Source organism: Arachis ipaensis, chromosome B02 (assembly GCF_000816755.2).
Source record: "Arachis ipaensis cultivar K30076 chromosome B02, Araip1.1, whole genome shotgun sequence".
Taxonomy (NCBI): domain Eukaryota; kingdom Viridiplantae; phylum Streptophyta; class Magnoliopsida; order Fabales; family Fabaceae; genus Arachis; species Arachis ipaensis.
Genome location: NC_029786.2, coordinates 37003030 through 37030582, shown reverse-complemented (window position 1 = coordinate 37030582; position 27553 = coordinate 37003030). Strand labels below are relative to the sequence as shown.

General features: G+C 37.0%; 1 protein-coding gene across 1 annotated transcript; it reads left to right on the top strand.

The window, feature by feature from the left end:
- LOC110269218 (WAT1-related protein At5g40230-like) lies at nucleotides 697–6733 on the top strand. Its single transcript, XM_021116906.1, has 2 exons — nucleotides 697–1005; nucleotides 6674–6733. The coding sequence occupies exons 1-2, from the start codon at nucleotides 757–759 to the stop codon at nucleotides 6731–6733; spliced, it is 309 nt and encodes a 102-aa protein (XP_020972565.1). The 5' UTR covers nucleotides 697–756.

Below are 27553 nucleotides of genomic sequence, written 5' to 3'. Positions count from 1 at the left end.
GTAATTTAGTAATTTAGCATTAATGGATATGAAACTTCAATGGAAACGGGTGTTTGCTTCTTTTGATGAATTACAATAGCTTAACTTTTCTAGATTTATCTTTTGGTGGGAGTACATTTGATTACTTTTGTTGAAGATTCTTTGTATCTCTCATGAATTGAAAACATTGGGAGAAAAGTGTTAGTTCTGTTATATATTGAAGTTTTCGAGAAGAAGGAAGAGGAGAATAACAGAGCCATGAGGAAAGTGGAAGACAAAGAAGAACAAAAACCCAGTGGTTTCAATGGAGAAGAAGAAGATGATAAGAAGAATTTCAGCAAAGAAAGAAGAACAATTTTCAGTTTGAGTTGGAATTTCCTTTTTGACCCTGACCCAGACAACGTGGTTGCGTTTGGGTTGATTGGGATTCTGACATGGGCTAATGTTCAAGTTCTCTGGCAGCTGTTCAACTCTTTTGCCATTCTTGTTGCTGTAATCAAGTACTCGTTCATTGCTGCTTTCACCTTCATACTTTCCATCATTTGCAGGTTCCTTTCTCTTTCTCAATTTATGGATTTATTTCACAAAATTCTAACATGTACACTCATCATTTGTTGCTCAAAGTTGTTTCAAAGAAGAACAAAAATGAAAACAAAAATGGTCAGAAGATAATAAAAATGTCTTTCTGAATCACTATCTTAGCATGTTACTCTATTATCCATTCTTGTTCCATGTTTTGTTTGTTTTTCACAATGCTATTACTACCACAACTTAAGGATGGAAAAGATAGATGTAAAAACTAGAACAACCCAAGCTAAAATTGTAGGAAGCATAATATCAATAGGAGGTGCATTTATAGTGACATTCTACAAAGGCCCATCCATCATTATTGCTGATGATTCCCCTTCTCTCCATCTTGTTCAACGATTAAATGGAAACTTTGAATTAGTGGATACAAATTGGGTCATTGGTGGCTTTCTTCTCACAGCTGGCAATATCCTACTCACACTATGGTTCATTTTACAGGTACATATACTTTTGTTAATATCAACGCTTTAAAATACATATTCTTGGACTTAGGATAGTATATGTGATAATGTGAATGTCACATGTATGATTGGCCAGTGGTTTAATTAGTGAATTGAATTTATCCTTATTTGATTTCTCCCTTTTCGTTAGTATTCTAACATCTTAATTCTCTCTAATCCAATGCTAATTACTATACTCATTACAATAAAGTAGAAAAGTGATTAATTAATTTACTTGCTTTAATTTGTTCTTTGATCCTATTATGTTTATATGATACAGAGAATTGATTAATTAATTAATTGTGTATAGTTAATATTGATCTTGTTAATGAGAAGTAGATTAATTGATCATTTCTACGATTGATATTGTATTAGGTAGGGTAGAGTAAGGGGAAATTTTTGTCTTTTAATTCTGTAATTATTATTATTTTTGTTCCTTTCTTATGAAACGATTGGTATGCGAAATTGCTACTCAGGTTGTGAATTGTTGTTCGAAATTGATTCCCTGGCAATGGCACCAAAAACGGATGCACAGGACCATGGTCTAAACATATCTTCACAACTTCGCATAACTAACCAGCAAGTGCACTGGGTCGTCCAAGTAATACCTTACGTGAGTAAGGGTCGAATCCCACGGAGATTGTTGGTATAAAGCAAGCTATGGTCACCTTGTAAATCTCAGTCAGGCGGATATAAAACAGTAATGGGTTTTCGAAAATAAATAATAGAATAGGGATAGAAATACTTATGTAATTCATTGGTGAGAATTTTAGATAAGCGAATAGAGATGCTTTCGTTCCTCTGAAACTCTACCGTTACAAATACATAAGTGAAAGTCCAGGCATGGCCGAGAGGCCAGCCCTCAAACGTGATCTAAGATAGCATACAACTGATCAAAGATACCTAATGCAATAGTAAAAGGTCCTATTTATAATAAACTAGCTACTAGGGTTTACAGAAGTAAGTAATTGATGTATAAATCCACTTCCAGGGTCCACTTGGTGTGTGCTTGGGCTGAGCTTGAGTGTTGCACGTGTAGAGGCCATTTGTGGAGTTGAACGCCAGGTTTTGATCCATTTCTGGCGTTCAACTCTGGTTTTGGATCCTTTTCTGGCGTTGGACGCCAGATTTGGGTAGAGAGCTGGCGTTGAATGCCAGTTTGCGTCATCTAAACTTGGCCAAAATATGAACTATTATATATTTCTGGAAATCCCTGGATGTCTACTTTCCAACGCAATTGGAAGCGCGCCATTTTGAGTTCTGCAGCTCCAGAAAATCCATTTTGAGTGCAGGGAGGTCAGAATCCAACAGCATCAGCAGTCCTTCTTCAACCTCTGAATCTGATTTTTGCTCAAGTCCCTCAATTTCAGCCAGAAAATACCTGAAATCACAGAAAACACACAAACTCATAGTAAAGTCCAGAAATGTGAATTTAACATAAAAACTAATGAAAACATCCCTAAAAGTAACTAGTGCTCAGTCTCAAGTTTTCACTTGACACCTACACACCACAAGCACATGGTTAGGGACAGCTTGGTTTAGCCGCTTATACCAGGGTTTTATTCCTTTAGGCCCTCCTATCCACTGATGCTCAAAGCCTTGGGATCCTTTTTATTTCCATTGCCTTTTGGTTTTAAGGGTTACTGGCTTTTTGCTCTTGCCTCTTGGTTTTAAGAGCTTTTGGCTTTTTCTGCTTGCTTTTTCTTTTTCTTTCTATTATTTTTTTTTCGCCTATTTTTTTTTCTACAAGCTTTGTTCTTTGCTGCTTTTTCTTGCTTCAAGAATCATTTTTATGATATTTCAGATTATCAAATAACATGTCTCCTAGTCATCATTCTTTCAAGAGCTAACATATTTAACATTCTTAAACAACAACTTCAAAAGACATATGCACTGTTCAAGCATACATTCAGAAAACAAGAAGCATTGTCACCACATCAATATAATTAAGCTAAGTTCAAGGATAAATTCGAAACTCATGTACTTCTTGTTCTTTTGAATTAAAACATTTTTCATTTAAGAGAGGTGATGGATTCATAGAAGACTAAGTTTGTTAAATTAGAAGTATTTTATTCAGAGTTCTCTGTCTGTTGCTGAGTGGATGATGGAAAAGGTTTATTATTGTTAAACCTGTATCTTCCACCATTATTAAAGCCTTGTTGAGGCTTTTGATCCTTCCATGAGAAATTTGGATGATTTCTCCATGATGAGTTATAGATGTTTCCATAAGGTTCACCTAAGTAATTCACCTCTGCTATTGCAGGGTTTTCAGGATCATAAGCTTCTTCTTCATAAGAAGCCTCTTGAGTACTGTTGGATGCAGCTCGCATTCCATTCAGACTCTGAGAAATCATATTGACTTGCTGAGTCAATATTTTATTCTGAACCAATATGGCATTCAGAGTATCAACTTCAAGAACTCCCTTCTTCATAGGCGTCCCATTACTCACAGGATTCCTCTCAGAAGTGTACATGAACTGGTTATTAGCAACCATGTCAATGAGTTCTTGAGCTTCTGCAGGCGTTTTCTTTAGGTGAATGGATCCACCTGCAGAAGTGTCCAGTGACATCTTTGATAGCTCAGANGATTTTTGAATTTTTATGATGAGAGAGAAAAACAAGAAAAATGATGCAATGCATGAAAGTTATGGATCAAAACAATGAATGCATGCAAGAATACTATGAATGTCAAGATGAACACCAAGAACACTATGAATGTCATGATGAACATCAAGAACATATTTTTGAAAAATTTTTAATGCAAGGAAAACATGCAAGACACCAAACTTAGAATTCTTTAATGCTTAGACACTAAGAATTCAAGAATGCATATGAAAAACAAGAAAAGACACAAAACATGCAAATGCAAAGATCAAACAAGAAGACTTACCAAGAACAACTTGAAGATCATGAAGAACACTATGAATGCATGAGAATTTTCGAAAAATGCAAGATGCACATGCAATTGACACCAAACTTATAACATGACTCAAGACTCAAACAAGAAACAGAAAAATATTTTTGATTTTTATGATTTTCTAAATGTTTTTGGTATTTTTCGAAAATTAATTGAAAAAGGAAAATAAGGATTCCAAAATTTTTAATATGAATTCCAGGAATCTTGCATTCTTAGTCTAAAGCTTCAGTCCAGGAATTAGACATGGCTCACTAGCCAGCCAAGCTTTCATTGAAAGCTCCGGTCCAAAACACTAGACATGGCCAATGGCCAGCCAAGCTTCAGCATGTAATTCAGACATGACATGCCTGACATACCCTACAGTCGTATAACAGCTGATGGTTGGAAGCCTCAGTCCAAAAGAATTTAGACATGGCTTTACAGCCAGCCAGGCTTCACATGTTTCATGAAACACTAGAATTCATTCTTAAAAATTTTGAATCTAAAATTTTTTTTTCGAAAATAGGTGAGAAAATTTTGAAATATTTTTGAAAAATTTTTGAAAAGAAAACAAAAAGAAAATTACCTAATCTGAGCAACAGGATGAACCGTTAGTTGTCCAAACTCGAACAATCCCCGGCAACGGTGCCAAAAACTTGGTATGCGAAATTGCTACTCAGGTTGTGAATTGTTGTTCGAAATTGATTCCCTGGCAATGGCACCAAAAACGGATGCACAGGACCATGGTCTAAACATATCTTCACAACTTCGCATAACTAACCAGCAAATGCACTGGGTCGTCCAAGTAATACCTTACGTGAGTAAGGGTCGAATCCCACGGAGATTGTTGGTATGTCAAACGTGATCTAAGATAGCATACAACTGATCAAAGATACCTAATACAATAGTAAAAGGTCCTATTTATATTAAACTAGCTACTAGGGTTTACAGAAGTAAGTAATTGATGCATAAATCCACTTTCGGGGCCCACTTGGTGTGTGCTTGGGCTGAGCTTGAGTGTTGCACGTGTAGAGGCAATTTGTGGAGTTGAACGCCAGGTTTTGATCCATTTCTGGCGTTCAACTCTGGTTTTGGATCCTTTTTTGGCGCTGGACGCCAGATTTGGGTAGAGAGCTGGCGTTGAACGCCAGTTTGCGTCATCTAAACTTGGCCAAAGTATGGACTATTATATATTGCTGGAAAGCCCTGGATGTCTACTTTCCAACGCAATTGAAAGCGCGCCATTTTGAGTTCTGTAGCTCCAGAAAAGTCATTTTGAGTGCAGGGAGGTCAGAATCCAACAGCATCAGCAGTCCTTCTTCAACCTCTGAATCTGATTTTTGCTCAAGTCCCTCAATTTCAGCCAGAAAATACCTGAAATCACAGAAAACACACAAACTCATAGTAAAGTCCAGAAATATAAATTTTACATAAAAACTAATGAAAACATCCCTAAAAGTAACTAGATCCTACTAAAAACAATGCCAAAAAGCGTATAAATTATCCGCTCATCAACGATCATGTTAAAATTTATTGTAATGCTAAGGACAATTTTTTTTCAGATATGAATGTCAGGGCATTGTGTGCATTATTATTATTATGTGGGCATTGTGTGCATTTCCAAAGATTTGTTGTTGCTGTTGTAGAATTCAGTTGTGCACTTTATGCTACTAGTGGATATAATGGAATTGATTTTAATTTTGTTGTTGCTGCTGTAGAACTCAATGCACTTTATTATTCATTTTTCCTCATAATAATACTAATATACTTCAACTTAACTTATTTATTATATAGAACGAATGTTTTACTCACATTGATAACTAAATCATAATTTATTATATGGATATATAGTTAAATCAAGAATAATTTAGTAGAAATTTTTAGAAGTCATAAAAAATGTGTGTACCTTAGGACTATGATAATCAGAATTGATAACAAGTCTTGTTACAGCATAGTACCAAAAGACAATTTGAGTCCAACTGGATCTATTGGAATTTGGTTTCCTTTTCTGCTAACATACCGCTTTGCTGCTCCTTCCCAATAAAACCTTCATCATGCTTTGGTTTTGGTGATTCTCTCTATTACTGTTTTTATGTTCTTGCTTGATTTTGATGCATGTATGATTGATTTAATTTTTGTTAATTTGATGTGGCAGAATGGGGATTTCAGCCATGTTTTAAGGATCTTTGACGAGGAGGCACAAGCTATGCAATCGGTTCGAAACTCAAGGCTTGAGCTTCAGAATTCTACTGCACTTGGGGAAACCATCCTTTCATTAATACATGGGCAAAGGGAATGCTTGAAGGTATTTTCATTCTTCCCTTGCCTTCCTTTCATACATTTGGTAACAATGATGATATACCTGATCCATGGCCAGAAAGATATGAAAGATAGAATCGACAAACACTTAGATTAGTTTAGCTATAATCTCCTTTTTTTATTCTCTGTTATGAATGTTAGATTATATGTATTAGTATATTTTTTGAACTTTCACATAAACAACTAGTTTTTGAAAGATATTTAATGAAACGACATAACAAGTTTGAAACAGACATCTCATTTACTTTTTGTATAGTTATATATAGTTGTCAAAACTGTTGTTTACATATCACTTCTTGAAGAAATGGTTCATTTTCTTGCAGATTTCATTTGTGACTAATAAGTTGGTATGATCAAGTGTAGCTTCTAGCTCTTCTTTGGTGAAAAGATAAATTTAAAATGTTACTTTAGATTTCGTTTCTAGCAATGTTAATACTAAATGATTCTGCAGAGTGCTCATAGGAAAGCATTGGACATGCTGAACACAGTGGGATGCCAAATTTTGTTTTGAGGCTAATTAAGAGATGTGCTGAACACAGTCAGGATGATATGAGATGTAATGAATAAATTACACCGTATTTTTATTTGTGGTTTTTGGACTAAAAACATATCCAGCTTATAATATAAATTTATGATCTAAATTTTTTGAATTTCTCATTTTTAGACTTATTTTGTGATTATCATAAATTTGGGATGTGATTATGTTTTAAAAAAATTAATCTAATAAAATAGAGTAGGCTATGGTCACGGTTTTTTAAATAGGGTGACCATAGATAAGCTATGGTCACGGTTTTAAGGAGGGGTGTCTATAGAGCTATGGTTACGGTAAAAACCGTGACCATAGATAAGGCTATGGTCACGGTTTTAAGGAGGAGTAACCATAGAGGCTATGGTCACGGTGAAAAAATGTGACCTAAAGTATTAGAATTTGAAAATTGTAACTGTGACCATAGATAAAAAAACCGTGACCATAGACCTATGGCCACGACAGAATAGGCCACGGTAAAAAACTGTGTCCATAAGTCCAAAATCGTCACTATAGATCTATGGTCACCCTTTTTACTAGCTATGGTCACGGTTTTTTACCGTGACCATAAGCCTTTTTTTTTTTGTAGTGGTGCCCCATTCAAGTGCTGAGAGATCATATTTATCTGCTGGGACACGAGTTTGTTTTGAGCCAAGATGGCATCCAGTGTATCCACTTTCATGACTCCTCTCTTCTAATTTGCCTCGTTGTTCACAGGGTTTCTCTCAGAAGTGTACATGTATTGGTTGTTGGCAACCATATCAATGAGCTCCTACGCCTCCTCAGGCGTCTTCTTCATGTGGAGTGAGCCACCAGCAGAGTGATCTGTGACATCTTGGATACCTCATAGAGGCCATCATAGAAGATTTCTAACATGGTCTACTCTGAGATCATGTCAGGAAGGCATTTTCTGATCAGTTGCTTGTACCTCTCCCAAGCTTCATAGAGGAACTCTCCCTCATTCTGTCTGAAAGTCTAGACCTCCACCCTAAGCTTGCTCATCTTCTGAGGTGGAAAGAACTTGGTCAAAAATCCATTGACCACCTTTTCCCAAGTGTCCAGGCTCTCCTTAGGCTGAGAATTCAGCCACAGCCTTGCTCTGTCCCTTACAGCAAAGGAGAAGAGTATGAGCTTATAAACCTCTTGGTTTACTCTATTAGTCTTGACAGTGTCACAAATTTACAGAAAGTCAGAGATGAATTTGTTGGGGTCCTCCTACGGGAGTCTATAAAATTGGCAATTCTATTGTCCTAGAATGACCAGTTGAGGCTTTAGCTCAAAGTTGTTTGCACCAATGGTAGGAATGGAGATGCTGCACCCATAGAAGTCAGAGTTGGGTGCAGTATAAAATCCAAGAACCTTTCTTTCATCTCCTCCAGCTTCAGGATTAGCTGCCAATGTTGTATCTGCAGCTTCTTGCTCGAGAGCTTCTGTGAGGTTACCTCCGGCTCTGCTAGCTTGAGCTTGCTGTAAATTTCTTCTTAAGAATCTCTCAGGCTCAGGATCAGGGTCAAGAAGGACTTCTGTATCCCTATTTCTTCTCATAAACAAAAAGGAAAGAATCCAAGAAGAGTAAAAGAATGGAGTCTCTATGTCAGAGTATAGAGAACTCCTGGTGAAAAACTCAGATAAAGAGAAAAGAAAATAAAGAGGGAAAATAAGTTGAAAAATTTTGAAAAGATGAGAGAGAAAAAAGTTGAAAAATTTTAAAAAAGAAGAAAGAGAAAGAAGAATTAAAGAGACACCAAACTTTTAAAATTAAAAGAAGCCAAAACAAACAATTAACTAACCAGGATTTGAAAATAAGATAGAAGATTTAATTTTGAAAATTTTTTAAAATTAAAAAGAACAAGTCAGAAGGAAATTTTTAAATTCAAAAATTAAAAAGATGAGGTCAAAAGAGAGAGAAATAAGATAAGACAAGAAAAGATTTTGAAATTCAAATTTGAAAGAAAAATAAAAGAAACACCAAACTTTTAAAATTCAAATAAGATAAAACAAACAAGCAACTAACTAGATTTGAAAATATAGATAAAAGATTTTATTTTGAAAATTTTTAAAAATTAAAAAAGAGAAAGTAAAAAAATTTTGAAATTTAAATTTGAAAGAAAGAAAGACTAACAAAATACTAAACTTTTAAAAATTTGAATTTAAAAGAAAGATATGATAACAAAATTTCGAAATCAAAGAAAAAAGATAAGATGAAGATTTAAAGATAAAAAGATAAACAAGATAAGACTAAAGAAAATTAAATGAAACAAAGAGAACACTAAGAAGACAGTAAGCTGAAAATTTAAAACCAAGATAAGGAAAATATTTTTTTTTTCGAAAAATTAAAAAGAAAGGACAAACACTAGACGGACACCAAACACAAAAATTTTTAAATCAAACAACACTAATTTCGAAAAATAGAGAGAAAAACACTAAGAAACACTAAACTTAAAAATTTTGAAATCAAATAAAAGAAAATAACACAAATATTTCGAACAAAAAGAAAAAAAACCAAGAACAATTTTCAAAAAAGTTAAGAAAAGAAAAATCAACAAAAACCAAAAGGACACCAAACTTAAGAATTAACACAAGACTCAAACAAAAGAAAAAGATGACTAAAGATGAGTTTTTGAAAAATTTTAAGAAAAGAAACAAAGAAAGTTTGAAAATTTTTAACAAGAAACGCAAACAAAAGGAAAACAGTAAAAAGTACCTGATCTAAGCAGCAAGACAACCGGTAGTTTGTCAATCTCGAACAATTCCCGACAACGGCACCAAAAATTTAGTGTACAAAATTGAACTCGCACAACTTCACCGGCAAGTGCACCAGGTTGTCCAAGTAATACCTCAGGTGAGTGAGGGTCGATCCCACGAAGATTGTTGAATTGAGCAAGATATGGTTATTCTGCAGATCTTTGTCAGGCGAATAGAAAGGTAGTTGTTGTTGTTGATTGCGCATAAACAAGAACATAAAGAGAACTGTAAAGAATTAACAGAGAAACAATAATGAGAAATCAGTTAAGGCTTTGGAGATGCTTTATTTTTTTGGATTAACACGTCTCACAGACTACTTCAACAATGAATGATTCGTTCTATGGCAAAGCTGTAAGTGATTAACTCATTTCCTCTCATCACGTTAATCTCCTATAATTCATATCAAACGCCGTTGTCAATGGTCATTCAATATGAACGAGGATGAAGCCCGCGCAATTCACTCTCCTTTGTTAATCCTATGCAAAAAGCCATAGACAAGGTCAGATCTTTTGGATCGGAGAATGAAGCTCAATAATTCTAGCCTTAGCGCCACAAGAACCTCATCACCCATAACTAACCAGATTATATGTCACATATCCTCGATTAGCCCAGATGAATTATTGGTTCAGGTGATGTATTCTCAAGCTTTAACTCAGTACTATCTAGATCAGGACTCGTAAAGAACTCAAGTAGAAAAAGGGACATACCCAGACTCAATTGGATGAAGAACGACAATACATCATAGAATGGAATTAACATATATTGAAGTAGAAAAAGTAATATTATTAATCCATGGGAATCAGCAGAGCTCCTAACTTTAACCTAGGAGGTTTAGTTGCTCATAATTTATAGAGAAAACTTAGATGTAAAGTATGATACAAGTTCGATGCATAAACCTAAGTGATCTCCTCTATATATAGGAGATGCTAACCCTAAAAGATTTTAATTTTAATTTAAAAAGTACAAAGATAAGACTACATATGCTGAGTGCTAAAATCTACTTTGGGCCCACTTTAGTTGAGTGCTTCGTCCAAGCCTGGCATTCAACTTGGAGAATGGGCGTTGAACACTAGTTAGGGGGGTTGAACATGATGTCTTCTGGTCCCTGGCTGGAGTTGAACGCCAGTCTTAGGCGTTCAACGCTGGGCTTGGTCCTTCTTGGGCGTTGAACTCCAGATGTGGGCATTCCAAGCCAGTTATAGGCATGGCTCTGGAAGAGAAGTATAGACTTTTAAATATTGCTAGAAAGATCTGAAAGTTAGCTTTCCAACACCGTTAAGGGCGCGTCAATGGGACCTCTATAGCTCAAAATATGCTTGTTGGAATGCATAGAGGTCAGGATTTGACAACATCTGCTATCCTTTCTTCAGCTCTGAACAACACTTTGCCAATCTTGCTAATTTCGCCCAAAAATCCCCTAAAATCATAGAAAAAACACAAGAACTCAAAGTAGCATCCAAATATGAATTTTCGCACTAAAACCTACTAAAACTTAATAAAATATACTAAAAAGACTATGAAAATGCGATGAAAATGCGTATAAGATATCCACTTATTACTCAGGGTACAATCACAAGTAAACAATTGTCTCAATTCCATCCTAGAGCAAGTAGGGCAAAACCACAATCCTTGCATCTACCCAAGAAGCTCATATACCATTCGGGAGCAAGCGGGACAGAACCACAATTCTTGCATCTGCCCCAGAAGCTCAAATATCAATCAAGCTTATTCTCTTCCTCTAATCATATCAACTAAATCTCATCATTCAATCATATCAATTCATTCTCATCATTCAATCATACCAATTCAATCTCATCATTCAATCATATAAATTCATTCTCATTATTCAATCATATCAACTCATTCTCATCATTCAATCATCTCAACCCATTCTCATCATTCAATAATTTCAACTCATTCTCATCATTATTTTTATCATTCAATCATATCAATTCATTCTCATCATTCAATTATCTCAACCCATTCTCATCATTCAGTCATATCAACTCATTCTCGTCATCCAATCGTATTAACTCATTCTAATAATAGAAACTAGTCATCAGATCTCAAATAGGGGTTACAGAAGTGAAAAAAGTAGAGTGAAATAGGCAAAACAGTTAAAAATTACATTTTCAGCAAAACAAGACATTTGTGCCTCTACATGCCTTATGCATACGTGTGAGTTCCCTGTTGTGCGTGCGCATGGTACGCACATGAAAAACATTCAATTCTGGAAATGCGGGTTGTACGTACGCATGCCTCGTGCAGACGCGCAACTCTATTTTTATCCGTGCACATGAAACTCATATGAAATCATTTCACTTCTGTTACACCCATCATGCATACGCATACGCATAACCTCAGTTTTCTGCAACTTCTACAAAATTCAGTTTTAAATCCCCAATTCAAACTCTTATAACTTTATCTAAAAAAGTCAGTGTTCCTTCATCTTTAAATAGTTTTAAAGATCTTTCCACTAGCTTCAATTCAAGACAAATCTCATCCAAATCCGAACTCTGAGTGCCAAGTTATGGCCCGCCGAAGTTGGCTAAAAATTTATTTTTTACCAAATTCTCATAATCCATTGACGTGACAAAAATTGGCGAGTTAAGAATTGTTATAAGATATGCGTTACAAGTATAGTTCTCAACCAACCAGAAATCCGCCTATCAATTTAGCAGGGTTGTCACAAAAATTAAAATTAAAATACTGGGAGTATGAATCCCAGGTCGTCTCCCAACGAGTTGCAGAAAGGTGTGCTATTTTATTAATCAGATGTTTTCAAAAATGAATTGAGTTGATGAACAGGAAATTAAATTAGAGAATTTATGTAATTTAAATAAAAGTCTTGACTGGGAGTAGATTAGTTGGAAGCCCTATTCTTGTTGGAGTACTCTCAAGATTAACTGATAATCGAGGGTTATTCTGTTTAGTTATCCCTTACTAGGTAAGGGAAAGTCAAACAAGTTGGAATGCTATTTCTATTCACAAGTTCCAATCTGCTTACATGGAAGGATTGGTGTCAGTGACTAGAGAGCAATCCAACAATAAACCCAATTACAATTTTTCTTTTAAGCATTCCAACTCAAGGTCTTCATTTCAATCAACTCCCATCCAAGTTATGGAACTACTCGCTCATTGTGAATGTAGAACTCATAACATAGGAAAGGGAAATATAGAAAGACATGATAAACAGTAATCAAAGAAATTAATTAAAAATAAAAGTAATTCTTGTATTAATAAATTCTAAAATAATCCAATAGTGAAATTGAGTAAATTAAGGACATGGAAGAGTAAGAGACAAGTAAAGAGAACGAATTAGAATGACGAAATCTTGCTGAGGCAATAACTCTTCTCAATATCCCAATGCAAAAACAATAATAATTGAAATCCTAAGAACTATGACTGTGTAGAGAGAAAAAAAACCTAAAGGAGGAGTAAAACTAGATCTAAAAACTAAAACTATGTAGAATGAATGTTCTCTCTCGTTTCTGCATGTTCCCTGGCTCTAGTCTGCTTTTCTGGGCCGAAAATTGGGTCAAAACATGGCCCAAAATCGCCCCCAGCGAATTCTGCAGATTATGCAGATCACGCATGTCACGCGATCGCGTCATTCATGCGGATGAGTCATTCAGCGTTTGCTTTGCCACGCGTGCGCGTCGTCCACGCCTTCGCGTCACTGATGTAGTTTCCAATCCGCACGGTCGCGTGAGCCATGCGTCTACGTCACTGCAATTTCCTCTATATCGCGTGGCCGCGTGAGCCATGCATCCGCGTCACTTCTCGCTGGTCAGCTCCTCAATTTCTTGTGTTCCTTCCATTTTTGCAAGCTTCCTTTCCAATCTCCAACTCATTCATGCCCTATAAAGCCTGAAACACTTAACACACAGATCACGGCATCGAATGGAATAAAGGAGAATTAAAATAAATAATTAAAAGTCTCTAGGAAGCAAGTTTTCAACCATAAAGCATTTTTAGGAAGGAATTATAAATGCATGCTTTTTTTAATAAATAAGTGGGTAAAGAGTTGATAAAACCACACAATAAAACACAATATAAACCATAAATTAATGGTTTATCAACCTCCCCACACTTAAACATTAGCATGTCCTCATGCTTAGTTGGAGGAGGTAAAATAAATGAGTAGGAACATGTAAAACTCATGCAATGCAATGCAACCTATATATGTGAATGCAACTATATGATTCTTGTCCACTTGATCAAAAGTAAATAAGCTCTTCAAAATAATTACAAATCAAATTCTACTAATTTAATTCTTATACAGTAAGAACAGATAAAAGTGTAAGAAGATAGCTCATGAAAGCAGGGAACACATAATTTCAAGCATTAAACCCTCACTGATGATGTATGTACTCTCTAGTCTCTATAGTGTATAGGGTAATCACTCTATCCTTCTCTAATTATTCTTTCTAATTTTTGTTCTTCTCCTAACTACTCAACAACATTTAATATACCAATGCAAACATCATGAGGTCTTTTCAAGGTTGTAATGGGGCCAAGGTAAGGGTAAGGATACATATATGGCTAAGTAAGCTTATGAATTGAATCTTTAGTTAACCCAAGCTTTAACCTAACCTATATATATTCTATATAACTTTAGAATTCATACCTAGCTACCCAGAAATTTCTATTTCACCTTTCATACTCATGTATCAACTTTTTATTTTAATTTTATCATATATGCATTGATTCTTAAATTTAAATTTAGCATTGGGGTAATTTTGTCCCCTTATTTATTTATTGAATATTTTTGGATTTTTTTTCAACATAAACATAAAAATAAACATAGCTTATCAATGCACATAGATTTTTAATTCTTATAGTTTCACATGAGTAGGTATCCGAATTCCCATTGTATTATCATGACACATTCCCTCATTATCTTTTGTTCCCACAATTTCCCATACTTAATTTAACACACACAATTCTATCTTAGGCTAACCAAAGATTCGATTGGGGTATAAAATTATTTTTCCACTTAAGGCTAGTAATATGGTAAAATACAGAACAAATGGGATTTACAGGCTCAAAGTGGTTAACAAAGGTAATTGAAAGGGTAGGCTTAATTTGGATAAGTAAGTTTAAACAAATAATGGCCTCAATCATATGCAAATATATAAATATATTAAACATTGGACATATAGGATGAAATAAAATGTAGATTACAATAATAGAGAAGTAAACACACAAGAATAAAATAATTATGGTTAAATAATGTAACCATGCATTTGGGCTCAACTCTCATAGGTTGTGTGTTCTTTAGCTTAAAAACCATGTTCTAAATACAACTTCAAGCAGTTTTAACATAAGAGTTTTGATAAAAATTAGATAAAAATTAGTGAAATTTTGTTCTAAAGACAGGGTCTTAGAAGAAACTTATTGTCTTTTTAATCAAGTAGAACATGCATGCAACTAATCTATTACTATGTAATTTATCCTATTCTACAAAAGAAAAACTAACTAAATATCCTAATTTATTGGTGTTAGGGAAGAGAAATTACCTCCGAAAGTCAGGTACTGACCGACCTCCCCACACTTAAGGCTTTGCACCGTCCTCGGTGCCATTTGTCAGGAATAGGGGTGGGCTGGTAGCAGTATCTCCACAGTCGGGGCCATCATGGCTCCTGTGCTGGTAAAGAAAGTGGAGTCCGGGGTGTCTGAGTCCTTGAATTTTCCCATAATCAGCTCCTTAAGGTATGTGAATCAGCGCTTGTTACGGCGCTCTCTCATCTTAGCTTTCTGTTCCTGCCGATCCAACTTTTCAAGTATCTGATGGAGCAGTTGGTTTGTTGTAGGTGCTTGTGCTGCTGATGGAGGGATGTCCTCAGCCGGTTCAGTAGGCTGGCTAGTAGTGGCTGCTGGGAGTCTAATATATTTCCCGTTAGGGACGTATTGATCATCCCGTGGAAGCATGGCTTTGGTGTCCCCAGCTCTGTAGGAGACTCCGGCTGCTGAGACGAGATCTGAGATCAAGGCAGGGAAAGGTAAGTTGTCCGCAATCTGTACGTGTCCCATGGCATTCCGGATGTGTCTTGGTAGGTTCAGAGGCTGGTCTGTAAGGATTTACCATAGTAGAACGGCCATGTCTGCAGTGAAGGAAGATTCGTGAGTGCTCGGAAAGACGTAATGGGACATGATTTGTGCCCATACGCGAGCCTCCAAGGTAAGTGCTGAAGCTGATATTCCCTTAGGACGGGAACGGTGGTATCCGTAGATCCATCTGCTATCAGGTAGTGCGATAACTCTGCGAACGGCGTTCCAATCAAATTGGTACATCTGGCGCTTGAGTGTGGCTTCTTGAAAGGCGTCCAAAATCCTTCTGGAGCAGGGGGAAGATCTAGAGCTTGTTGAATGGCCTCTTCTGTAATGGGGACTTGCTTCTGACGTACATAGACAGACTGCAGGGTTGGCAGGTGGAAATTAGAGCAGAACTCAACTACCCAAGAAAGATTAGCCTACCTTGGCTGTCTCTAGAGGAAACCCCATTGTCTTCGTTCAATTTTCGGCTCAACAAAGATAGCAATATTGGGCGGGAGGATAAGAAGGTATTCGTTGTTGTAGCTCCGTTCTGCCAGGATAGGGAACATCTGCTCACAGTAGCGATTGCGAAATCGCGCAGTGTCCTTTGCTGGGAAGGCTTTCTCTTTTTCATCAACCTTTATAATCTTCTTAATTCTTTTTGTTGAGGGCTTGACTGCAGTTGAAGAAGGCTCTGCCACTAATGCTCTTTTTGTTCCTCTTCTTGCTGGTGGTTTGGGAGTAGCTTTCTCTTTTCCTTTCTTGGTGGCCATCCTGAAAAGGGGAAGAGAAAGTAACTTAAATTCAAAGAGATAGAGCAAGGAAGGGGATGGTATAAGTGATAAACAATGCACGGTAAAGAAGATGTCGTTAACACATGGTCATGACTACATGTGAAAAGTTCACCAATGGAAATATGGCAAGTGCATTTGAGGACAATTAAATGCAAGGTATTTATTGGCATGCAGGCAAAGGCATGAGTAGCATAGATCAAGCATTTAATTAATCGAATGTGTTATCACTCGTAACAAACTAGCCATCACGTTTGTAATGACAATTAAATTTAATTAATACAATAGTAAAGGGAATTTGTGAAAAGCAAGCATTGGATAGTAGAATAGAATAACGTAGAAAGATGCATAATGCCATATGGGCGTTTTCACAAACACATAGCATGCATGGTAAATAAGCTATTGAAAATAATAATTTGAACATGCAAGTAATCCCTTAAAAATAATATATAATTACCAAACAATTTTGCAACAATTCATAAGCATATAATGAGAAATAATGACTTAAATAAATTCTAACACCAATTAAAAGAAAGAAAGAAAAAAGAAAAAAATGGATAATGAAAGTAAAAAGAAAATAAGAAAACATAAAAATAAAAAAGAATCATAGAAAAGTAAGGAAGGAAGAAGAAAAGAAAAACCTTGTTAATGGTGGTGAGAAAGTAGAAAGTGAGAAAGAAGGAAGAGGGAAGATGGAAGAAATAAGGAAGGAGAAGAGAAAATAGGATTAGGGGAAAAGAAAGATAAGATATTTGGCAATTTAGGGTAAGCTGTACGGCGTAAGCGACGCGGATGTGTGGGTGACGCGTTCGCGCGACTTGCGCTTTAAGTTAATTGACGCGGCCGCGTCGGTCACGCGGACGCGTGACTCGTTTTATGCTACTGGCGCGAGGGCAGCCTCGCGCTCGCACAACTCTCTGTTCAAAATCTTATTTTGCCAAATTTTGGGTGACGCGATCGCGTGGTCGACGCGATCACGTGAGTGGCCAATATGGAGATATGATGCGGACGCGTGAGCCATGCGTCCGCGTGGTAAGGCTGTGCGTTCAGCACCAGTCCAGCACCACTCCAACATAACTTTCGGCTATGCACCCTTTTGACGTCGATTTTCATGTCACGTGGCCGCGTGGGTGACGCGGTCGCGTGGGAGGCCAAAGTTCCTACATGACGCGGACGCGTCAGTGACGCGGTCGCATGGGGTGATTTGTGCCAAAGGCACGCCTCCAACCACGCTCCTGCGTTACTTTCTGTTCGCTTTCTTATTCTTTCTGAGCCACCTGCGACGCGGACGCATCATTGAGGCGGTCGCATCGCAAATTTTTTTTTATAGAAATATGCAAATGCAGATGCAAGCTAAATGTGCGAATAAAGAGAAGAGTTATTGAAAAAGAAAACTAAGAATAAAGAAAAGAACGATTATACCATGGTGGGTTGTCTCCCACCTAGCACTTTGCTTTAACGTCCGTAAGTTGGACGCACCACTAGCTTAGTCTTCGGCTATGTGTGGATCTTCCAAGAGGAAGATCTCGAGCTCCTTGTTTTTCTTCAACTTTTCGCCTTGGTACAGCTTTAAACGATGTCCATTAACTTTGATGAGTTCAGAGCTTGAAGGATGAATTAGGTGAAAAACTCCGTACGGTTCGGCCTTCTCTACTCTGTATGGACCTTCCCATCTTGATCTCAACTTGCTTGGCATGAGCCTCAGTTGAGATTTGTAAAGGAGGACTAAGTCCCCAGGTTGGAACTCTTTCCTCTTGATGTGCTGATCATGTACAACTTTCATCTTCTCCTTGTATAGCCTTGAGTTCTCATACGCCTCTAGGCGAAGGCTTTCTAATTCTTGCGGTTGTATTTTCCTTTCAGCTCCGGCTTTCTCAAATCCCATGTTGCACTCCTTTACTGCCCAAAAGGCTTTGTGCTCTACTTCAACTGGAAGATGACAGGCTTTTCCATAAACTAAACGGAAAAGACTTATCCCAATGGGTGTCTTGTATGCTGTTCTGTATGCCCAGAGTGCATCTTGTAGCCTGGTGCTCCAGTCTCTTCTATGAGGTTTGACTATCTTCTGCAATATACGCTTTATCTCTCTGTTTGACACCTCGGCTTGCCCAATAGTCTGAGGATGGTAGGCGGTTGCAACTTTATGAATTATCCCATGTTTCTTCATTAATCCTGTTAGTCTCCTATTACAAAAATAGGTGCCTTGATCGCTCACGATTGCTCGTGGGGATCCAAAGCGACAAATAATGTGGTTTCTAATAAAGGAAACAACAGTGTTAACATCATCATTGCGGGTAGGAATTGCTTCCACCCATTTGAAAACGTAATCCACAGCTAACAATATATAAAAATAACCATTAGAATTTGGAAATGGACCCATGAAGTCAATGCCCCAAACATAAAAAATTTCACAGAAAAGCATAATTTGTTGAGGCATCTCATCCCTCTTGGATATATTACCAAATTTTTGGCATGGGAAACAAGATTTACAAAAATTAACAGCGTCTCTAAAAAGAGTAGGCCACCAGAATCCACAGTCTAAGATTTTTCTAGCTGTTCTTTGAGGGCCAAAATGTCCTCCACTCTTAGATGAGTGACAGGCCTCTAAGATGGACTGAAATTCTGATTGAGGCACACACCATCTAATTACCTGGTCAGCGCCACATCTCCATAAATATGGGTCATCCCATATATAATATTTAGACTCGCTTTTCAGCTTGTCTCTTTGATGCTTAGTAAAGTTTGGAGGAAAAGTGCTGCTAACTAGATAATTAGCTACAGGTGCATACCAAGGGACTACCTCGGATACTGCTTGCAGGTTATCAAATGGGAAATTATCAGCTATAGGAGTGGAGTCATCTTTAATGTGCTCAAGGCGACTCAAGTGGTCTGCCACTAAATTCTGGTTACCACTCCTATCCTTAATTTCTAAATCAAATTTTTGTAGTAGCAGTATCCAACGTATAAGCCTTGGTTTAGATTCATTTTTAGCTAATAAATACTTTAGAACTGCGTGGTCTGAATACACTACTACTTTCGTACCAAGTAAATAGGCTCGGAATTTATCCAGAGCAAAAACAATAGCAAGAAGCTCTTTCTCAGTAGTAGTGTAATTAGACTGAGCGGCATCTAAAGTTTTTGACGTATAAGCTATAACAAAGGGGTCCTTACCTTCACCCTGAGCCAGTGCTGCTCCTACTGCATGGTTGGAAGCATCGCACATTATTTCAAATGGTTGGCTCCAGTCTGGTCCTCTCACAATTGGGGCTTGAGTCAGGGCGGTTTTCAGCTTATCGAACGCTTGTTTGCAATTCTCACTGAACTCGAACCCAATATCTTTCTGCAGTAGTTTGGATAAGGGAAGAGCTACCTTACTGAAGTCCTTAATGAATCTCCTGTAAAAACCTGCATGGCCAAGGAACGAACGGACTTTCCTCACAGAAGAGGGGTAAGGTAAACTAGAAATAACATCCACCTTTGCTGGATCTACAGAAATGCCAGTATTAGACACAACATGTCCTAGTACAATCCCTTGTTTAACCATAAAGTGACATTTTTCAAAATTCAATACAAGGTTTGTACTGACACATCTTTCTAACACTCTAGATAAACTATCCAAGAAAAGATTGAAGGAATCGCCATATACACTAAAGTCATCCATAAAAACCTCCATACAGTCCTCAATAAGATCAGAGAAAAGACTCATCATGCACCTTTGGAAAGTAGCTGGTGCATTGCACAAGCCAAAGGGCATTCTCTTGTAAGCATAAGTTCCAAAAGGACATGTAAAAGTGGTATTTTCCTGATCTTCAGGAGCTATATGAATCTGGAAATAACCTGTGTAACCATCTAAAAAATAATAATGTGATTTACCAAACAGACGATCCAACATTTGATCAATGAATGGAAGAGTATAGTGATCCTTACGAGTGGTCTGGTTGAGGCGTCTGTAGTCAATGCAGACTCTCCAGGCGTTCTGAACTCTGGTTTCCATGAGCTCTCCATGCTCATTCTTCACTGTAGTGACTCCAGACTTCTTGGGCACTACATGTACTGGGCTTACCCATTCACTGTCTGAGATGGGATAGATGATATCCGCCTCCAGTAGTCTGGTCACTTCCTTTTTGACAACCTCTAAGATAGTGGGATTTAGTATTCTCTGGGGTTGACGGACATGCCTTGCTCCCTCTTCTAGAAATATCCTATGCTCACAGACTTGAGGGTTGATGCCTACTATGTCTGCCAAACTCCAACCAATTGCCTTCTTGTGCCTCGTCAGCACACTAAGTAACTGCTCTTCTTGTTGAGAAGTGAGTTCCCTTGTAATGATAACTGGAAACTTCTGCTCGTCTTCAAGGTAAGCATATTTGAGGTGTGGAGGTAGGGGTTTCAATTCTAGCTTCTGCTCATGGTCAGGCTCTGGATTGTCTGGAGCTGGTGACAATGGTAAAGTACTGTCATTGTCCTCTGAGAATGTCCCCACACTTGGACCTTGTCCTATGTGCTTCTCTTCAAACTCATCCTGGTGAACTTCAGCCACGGTTTCATCTATGATGTCACACTGGAAGATAGAATGATCTTTTGGAGGGTGCTTCATAATTCCATTTAGATTGAAGCTTACTACTCGGCCGTCTATTTCAAAAGAGTATGTTCCTGAAAAAGCATCTAATTTGAACTTCGAGGTCTTCAGGAATGGTCTTCCGAGTAGGATTGATGATGGCTTCTCTGAGTCATTTTGGGGTATCTCCAGGATATAAAAATCAATGGGAAATATGAGCCCCTTAATGTCCACTAATACATCTCCAGCAACTCCAGCTACTGTAATAATGCTTTTATCTGCTAACACAAAACGAGCTGCCGACCTTTTTAAGGGAGGGAGCCTCAAAATATCATATATAGACAAAGGCATTATACTCACACATGCTCCTAAATCACACATGCAGTCAGAAAATACTACACCACCAATAGTACAATTAACCATACATGGACCTGGGTCACTACACTTTTCAGGTAAACCTCCCATTAAAGCAGATATGGAACTTCCTAAAGGAATAGTTTCTAATTCATTAATTTTGTCTTTATGTATTGGTGCACGAAATTGTGATCTTTGGTAATGGCTCCAAAAACTTGGTGCTCTAATCTCAATTCATAATTTGTTACAACTTCGATACAACTAACCAGCAAGTGCACTGGGTCGTCCAAGTAATAAACCTTACGTGAGTAAGGGTCGATCCCACGGAGATTGTTGGTATTAAGCAAGCTATGGTCACCTTGTAAATCTCAGTCAGGCGGATATAAAATAGTTATGGAGTTTTCGAAAATAAATAATAAACTAGGGATAGAAATACTTATGTAAATCATTGGTGAGAATTTCAGATAAGCGCATAGAGATGCTCTTGTCCCTCTGAACCTCTGCTTTCCTGCTGCCTTCATCCAATCAATCCTACCCCCTTTCCATGGCTGGCTTTATGTAAGGGCATCACCGTTGTCAATGGCTACATCCCATCCTCTTGTGAAAATGGTCCAAATGCTCTGTCACAGCACGGCTAATCATCTGAGGTTCTCGATCATATTGGAATAGGATTCACCCTCCTTTTGTGTCTGTCACTATGCCCAGCAATCGCGAGTTTGAAGTTCGTCACAGTCATTCAATCCCAGAGTCCTACTCGGAATACCACAGACAAGGTTTAGACTTTCCGGACTCTCATGAATGCTGCCATCAATCTAGCTTATACCACGAAGATTCTAATTAAGAGATCCAAGAGATACTCATTCAATCTAAGGTAGAACGGAAGTGGTTGTCAGGCACGCGTTCATAGGGAATGATGATGATTTTCACGTTCATTACATTCATGTTGAAGTGCGAATGAATATCTTAGAAGCAGAACAAGTTGAATTGAATAGAAAAACAATAGTACTTTGCATTAATCTTTGAGGACCTGGATGTCTACTTTCCAAAACAATTGGAAGCGCGCCATTTTGAGTTCTGTAGCTCCAGAAAATCCATTTTGAATGAAGGGAGGTCAGAATCCAACAGCATTTGCAGTCCTTCTTCAACATCTGAATCTGATTTTTGCTCAAGTCCCTCAATTTCAGCCAGAAAATACCTGAAATCACAGAAAAACACGCAAACTCATAGTAAAGTATAAAAATATGAATTTAACATAAAAACTAATAAAAACATCCCTAAAAGTAACTAGATTCTACTAAAAACATACTAAAAATAATGCCAAAAAGCGTATAAATTATCCGCTCATCACAACACCAAACTTAAATTGTTGCTTGTCCCCAAGCAACTGAAAATCAAATAGGATAAAAAAGAAGAGAATATACTATAAATTCCAAACTATTAATGAAACATAGCTCCAATCAGATGAGCGGGTCTTGTAGCTTTTTGCCTCTTGAATAGTTTTGGCATCTCACTTTATCCATTGAAGTTCAGAATGATTGGCTTCTATAGGAACTCAGAGTTCAGATAGTGTTATTGATTCTCCTAGTTCAGTATGATGATTCTTGAACACAGCTATTTTATGAGTCTTGGCCGTGGCCCTAAGCACTTTGTTTTCCAGTATTACCACCGGATACATAAATGCCACAGACACATAATTGGGTGAACCTTTTCAGATTGTGACTCAGCTTTGCTAAAGTCCCCAATTAGAGGTGTCCAGGGTTCTTAAGCACACTCTTTTTTTTTTGCTTTGGACCTTGACTTTAACCGCTCAGTCTCAAGTTTTCACTTGACACCTACACGCCACAAGCACATGGTTAGGGACAGCTTGGTTTAGCCGCTTAGGCCAGGATTTTATTCCTTTAGGCCCTCCTATCCACTGATGCTCAAAGCCTTGGGATCCTTTTTATTTGCCCTTGCCTTTTGGTTTTAAGGGTTATTGGCTTTTTGCTCTTGCCTCTTGGTTTTAAAAGCTTTTGGCTTTTTCTGCTTGCTTTTTCTTTTTCTTTCTATTTTTTTTTCGCTTATTTTTTTCTGCAAACTTTGTTCTTTGCTGCTTTTTCTTGCTTCAAGAATCATTTTTATGATTTTTCAGATTATCAAATAACATGTCTCCTTGTCATCATTCTTTCAAGAGCCAACATATTTAACATTCAGGAACAACAACTTCAAAAGACATATGCACTGTTCAAGCATTCATTCAGAAAACAAGAAGCATTGTCACCACATCAATATAATTAAACTAAGTTCAAGGATAAATTCGAAACTCATGTACTTCTTGTTCTTTTGAATTAAAATATTTTTCATTTAAGAGAGGTGATGGATTCATAGGACATTCATAACTTTAAGACAAAGTTACTAACTACTAATGATCATGCAATAAGACACAAACATAGATAAGCACTTTAACATAGAGAAAATGAAAACAGAGAATGTAAGAACAAGGAATGAGTCCACCTTAGTGATGGTGGCATTTTCTTCTTGAAAACTCATTTCTCTTGAGTTTGAAAGGGACCTCAGGGATCACCTTCTTCTTGGTCACAACATCATAGAAGTGGTCTTGATGAGCTTTGGAGATGAATCTTTCCATCTCCAATGACTCGGAGGTGGAAGCTTTTGTCTTCCCTTTCCCTTTTCTAGAGGATTCTCCGGTCTTAGGTGCCATCAATGGTAATGGAAAAACAAAAAGCTTATGCTTTTACCACACCAAACTTAGAATTTTGCTCACCCTCGAGCAAGAGAAAAAAGAAGAGATGAAGAAGAAGAAGAAATGGAGGAGAGGGAGAGAGATGTGTTTCGGCCAAGAAGGGGAAGAGAGGGTTGTGTTGTGTGAAAATGAGGAGGAATGGAGGGCTATATATAGGGAAGGGAGGGGGGTAAGTTTCGGCCATTTAGGGTGGGGTTGGGTGGGAAATTGATTTTGAATTTTGAAGGTAGGTGGAGTTTATGAGGTAGGTTTATGGGGAAGAGTGGATGGATGTGAGTGGTGAAGTGGTGATAGGGAAGAGAGATTGAGGTGATTGGTGAAGAGTTTTGGGGAAGAGTGTTTATGGGATTGTGTGAAAGAGGGGTGAGAAGAAGTGAGTGGAGGTAGTGGGGATCCTGTGGGGTCTACAGATCCTGAGGTGATCCTGTGGGGTCCACAGATCCTGAGGTGTTCAAGGATTTACAACCTTGCACCAAATTGGGCATGCAAAATGCCCTTGCACACAACTCTGGGCGTTCAGCGCCAGATTGGTGCTTGTTCTGGGCGTTGAACGCCAGAACCATGCTTGTTCTGGGCATTCAGCGCCAGGTCTTCTCCAGGGTGCATTTCTGGCGTTCAAATGCCCAGATGCTGCCCATTTCTGGCGTTCAGCGCCAGAACCATGCTCTGTTCTGGCGTTGAACGCCCAAAACATGCTTCTTACTAGCGTTTAAACGCCAGTAAGGTCTTCCTCCAGGGTGTGATTTTTCTTCTGCCGTTTTTGATTTCGTTTTCAATTTTTATATTTATTTTGTGACTCCACATGATCATGAACCTAATAAAACATGAAAAACAATGAAAATTAGATAAATAAACATTGGGTTGCCTCCCAACAAGCGCTTCTTTAATGTCAACAGCTTGACAGTGGGCTCCCATGGAGCCTCACAGATGTTCAGAGCATTGTTGAGACTTCCCAACACCAAACTTAGAGTTTGGATATGGGAGTTCAACACCAAACTTAGAGTTTGGTTGTGGCCTCCCAACACCAAACTTAGAGTTTGACTGTGGGGGCTTTGTTTGACTCTGCTTTGAGAGAAGCTTTTTATGCTTCATCTCCATGGATGCAGAGAGAGATCCTTGAGTTGTAAACACAAGGTCGTCCTCATTTATTTGAAGGATCAATTCTCCTCTGTTCACATCAATCACAGCTCTTGCTGTGGCTAGGAAAGGTCTTCCTAGGATGATGGATTCATCCTCCTCCTTCCCAGTATCTAGGACTATGAAATCAACAGGGATGTAAAGGCCTTCAACCTTTACGAACACGTTCTCTACTTGTCCATAAGCCTGTTTTCTTGAATTGTCTGCCATTTCTATTGAGATTTTAGCAGCTTGCACCCCATAGATTCCCAGTTTCTCTATTACAGAGAGGGGCATGAGGTTTATCCCTGAACCAAGGTCACACAGAGCCTTTTCAAAGATCATGGTGCCTATGGTACAAGGTATTGAGTATCAATTTCAAGAACTCTCTTCTTCATAGGTGTCCCATTACTCACAGGATTCCTCTCAGAAGTGTACATGAACTGGTTATTAGCAACCATGTCAATGAGCTTGACAGTATCACAGATCTGCAAGAATTCAGTTAAGAACTGAAAAGGATCTTCAGATGGAAGTCCATGAAACTTGCAGTTCTGCTGCATCAGAGGAACTAGTTGAGGTTTCAGCCCAAAATTGTTTGCTCCAATGGTAGAGATGGAGATGCTTCTTCCATGTAAATTGGAATTAGGTGCAGTAAAGTCACCAAGCATCCTCCTTGCATTATTATTATTTTCGGCTGCCATCTCCTCTTCTTGTTCGAAAATTTCTGAAAGGTGCTTGCTGGATTGTTGTAATTTAGCTTCTCTTAGTTTCCTCTTCAGAGTCCTTTCAGGTTCTGGATCTGCTTCAACAAGAATGTTCTTGTCCTTGCTCCTGCTCATATGAAAAAGAGGGACAGAAAAATAATAATAGGGGTCCTTTTTACCACAGTATAGAGGTCCCTGTGTGAGTAGATGAATAAATAAATAAAAGGAGATAAGAGAGAGAGAGAGAATTTTCGAAAATAATTTTTGAAAAAGAGTTAGTGATTTTCGAAAATAGTTTTTGAAAAAGGTTAGTAATTTTTCAAAAATTAAAATCAAAAATTAAAATAATTAGTTAGTTAAAAAGAATTTTTGAAAAAGAGGGAAGATATTTTCGAAAATTAGAGAGAGAGGGAGTTAGTTAGGCAGTTGAAACAATTTTGAAAATCAATTTTGAAAAGATAAGATAAGAAGTTAGAAAGGATATTTTAAAATCAAATTTTGAAAAAGATAAGATAAGAAGATATTTTTGAAAAGATATGATTGAAATTAGTTTTGAAAAAGATTTGATTTTTAAAATCACAATTAATGACTTGATTCACAAGAAATCACAAGATATGATTCTAGAACTCAAAGTTTGAATCTTTCTTAACAAGCAAGTAACAAACTTGAAATTTTTGAATCAAAACATTAATTGATGGTGTTATTTTCGAAAATTAGGAGATAAAGATAAGAAAAAGATTTTTGAAAAATATTTTTAAAATTTTCGAAAATAACTAAGAAAAATGAAAAAGATTTGATTTTTGAAAAAGATTTTGAAAAAGATAAGATTTTTAAATTGAAAATTTAATTTGACTCATAAAAACAACTAGATTTTTAAAAATTTTTGAAAAAGTCAAATCTAATTTTCGAAATTTATGAGTGAAAAAAGGGGAAGATATTTTTTTTATTTTTGAATTTTTAATGATGAGAGAGAAAAACATGAAAGTGATGCAATGCATGAAAATTTTTAAATCAAAACAATGAATGCATGTAAGAATGCTATGAATGTCAAGATGAACACCAAGAACACTTTGAATGTCAAGATGAACACCAAGAACATATTTTTGAAAAATTTTTAATGCAAAGAAAACATGCAAGACACCAAACTTAGAAATCTTTCATGTTTAGACACTATGAATGCTAAAATGCGCATGAAAAACAAGAAAAGATGCAAAACAAGAAAACATCAAGATCAAACAAGAAGACTTACCAAGAACAACTTGAAGATCATGAAGAACACTATGAATGCATGAATTTTTCGAAAAATGCAAGATGAATATGCAATTGACACCAAACTTTAAATCTGACTCAAGACTCAAACAAGAAACATGAACTATTTTTGATTTTTATGATTTTTTTTATTTTTTTGTATTTTTATTTTATATTTTTCGAAAATCATTTGAAAAAGAAAAAAAAAATAAGGCTTCCAAAATTTTTAATATGAATTCCAGGAATCTTATGCTCTTTAGTCTAAAGCTCCAATCAAAGGGTTAGGCATGGCTTAATAGCCAGCCAAGCTTTAGTATGTAACTCAGACATGACACGCCTGACATTCCCTACAGCCAGCCAGGCTTCAACATACTTCATGAAACACTAGAATTCATTTTTAAAAATTCTGAAGAAAAAATAGATTTTTTTGAAAACATTTTTATTTTAAATTTTTTTTTGTTTTGAAAACAAAAGAGAAATTTTTGAAAGATTTTTTTTTGAAAAATT

Excerpts from the sequence above, each read along its gene's own strand:
- LOC110269218 (XM_021116906.1), top strand. The coding sequence starts at position 757 with ATGGAAAAGATAGATGTAAAAACTAGAACAACCCAAGCTAAAATTGTA. Across the intron at positions 1,006-6,673 it reads CACTATGGTTCATTTTACAG|AGTGCTCATAGGAAAGCATT; the intron begins GTACATATACTT and ends ATGATTCTGCAG.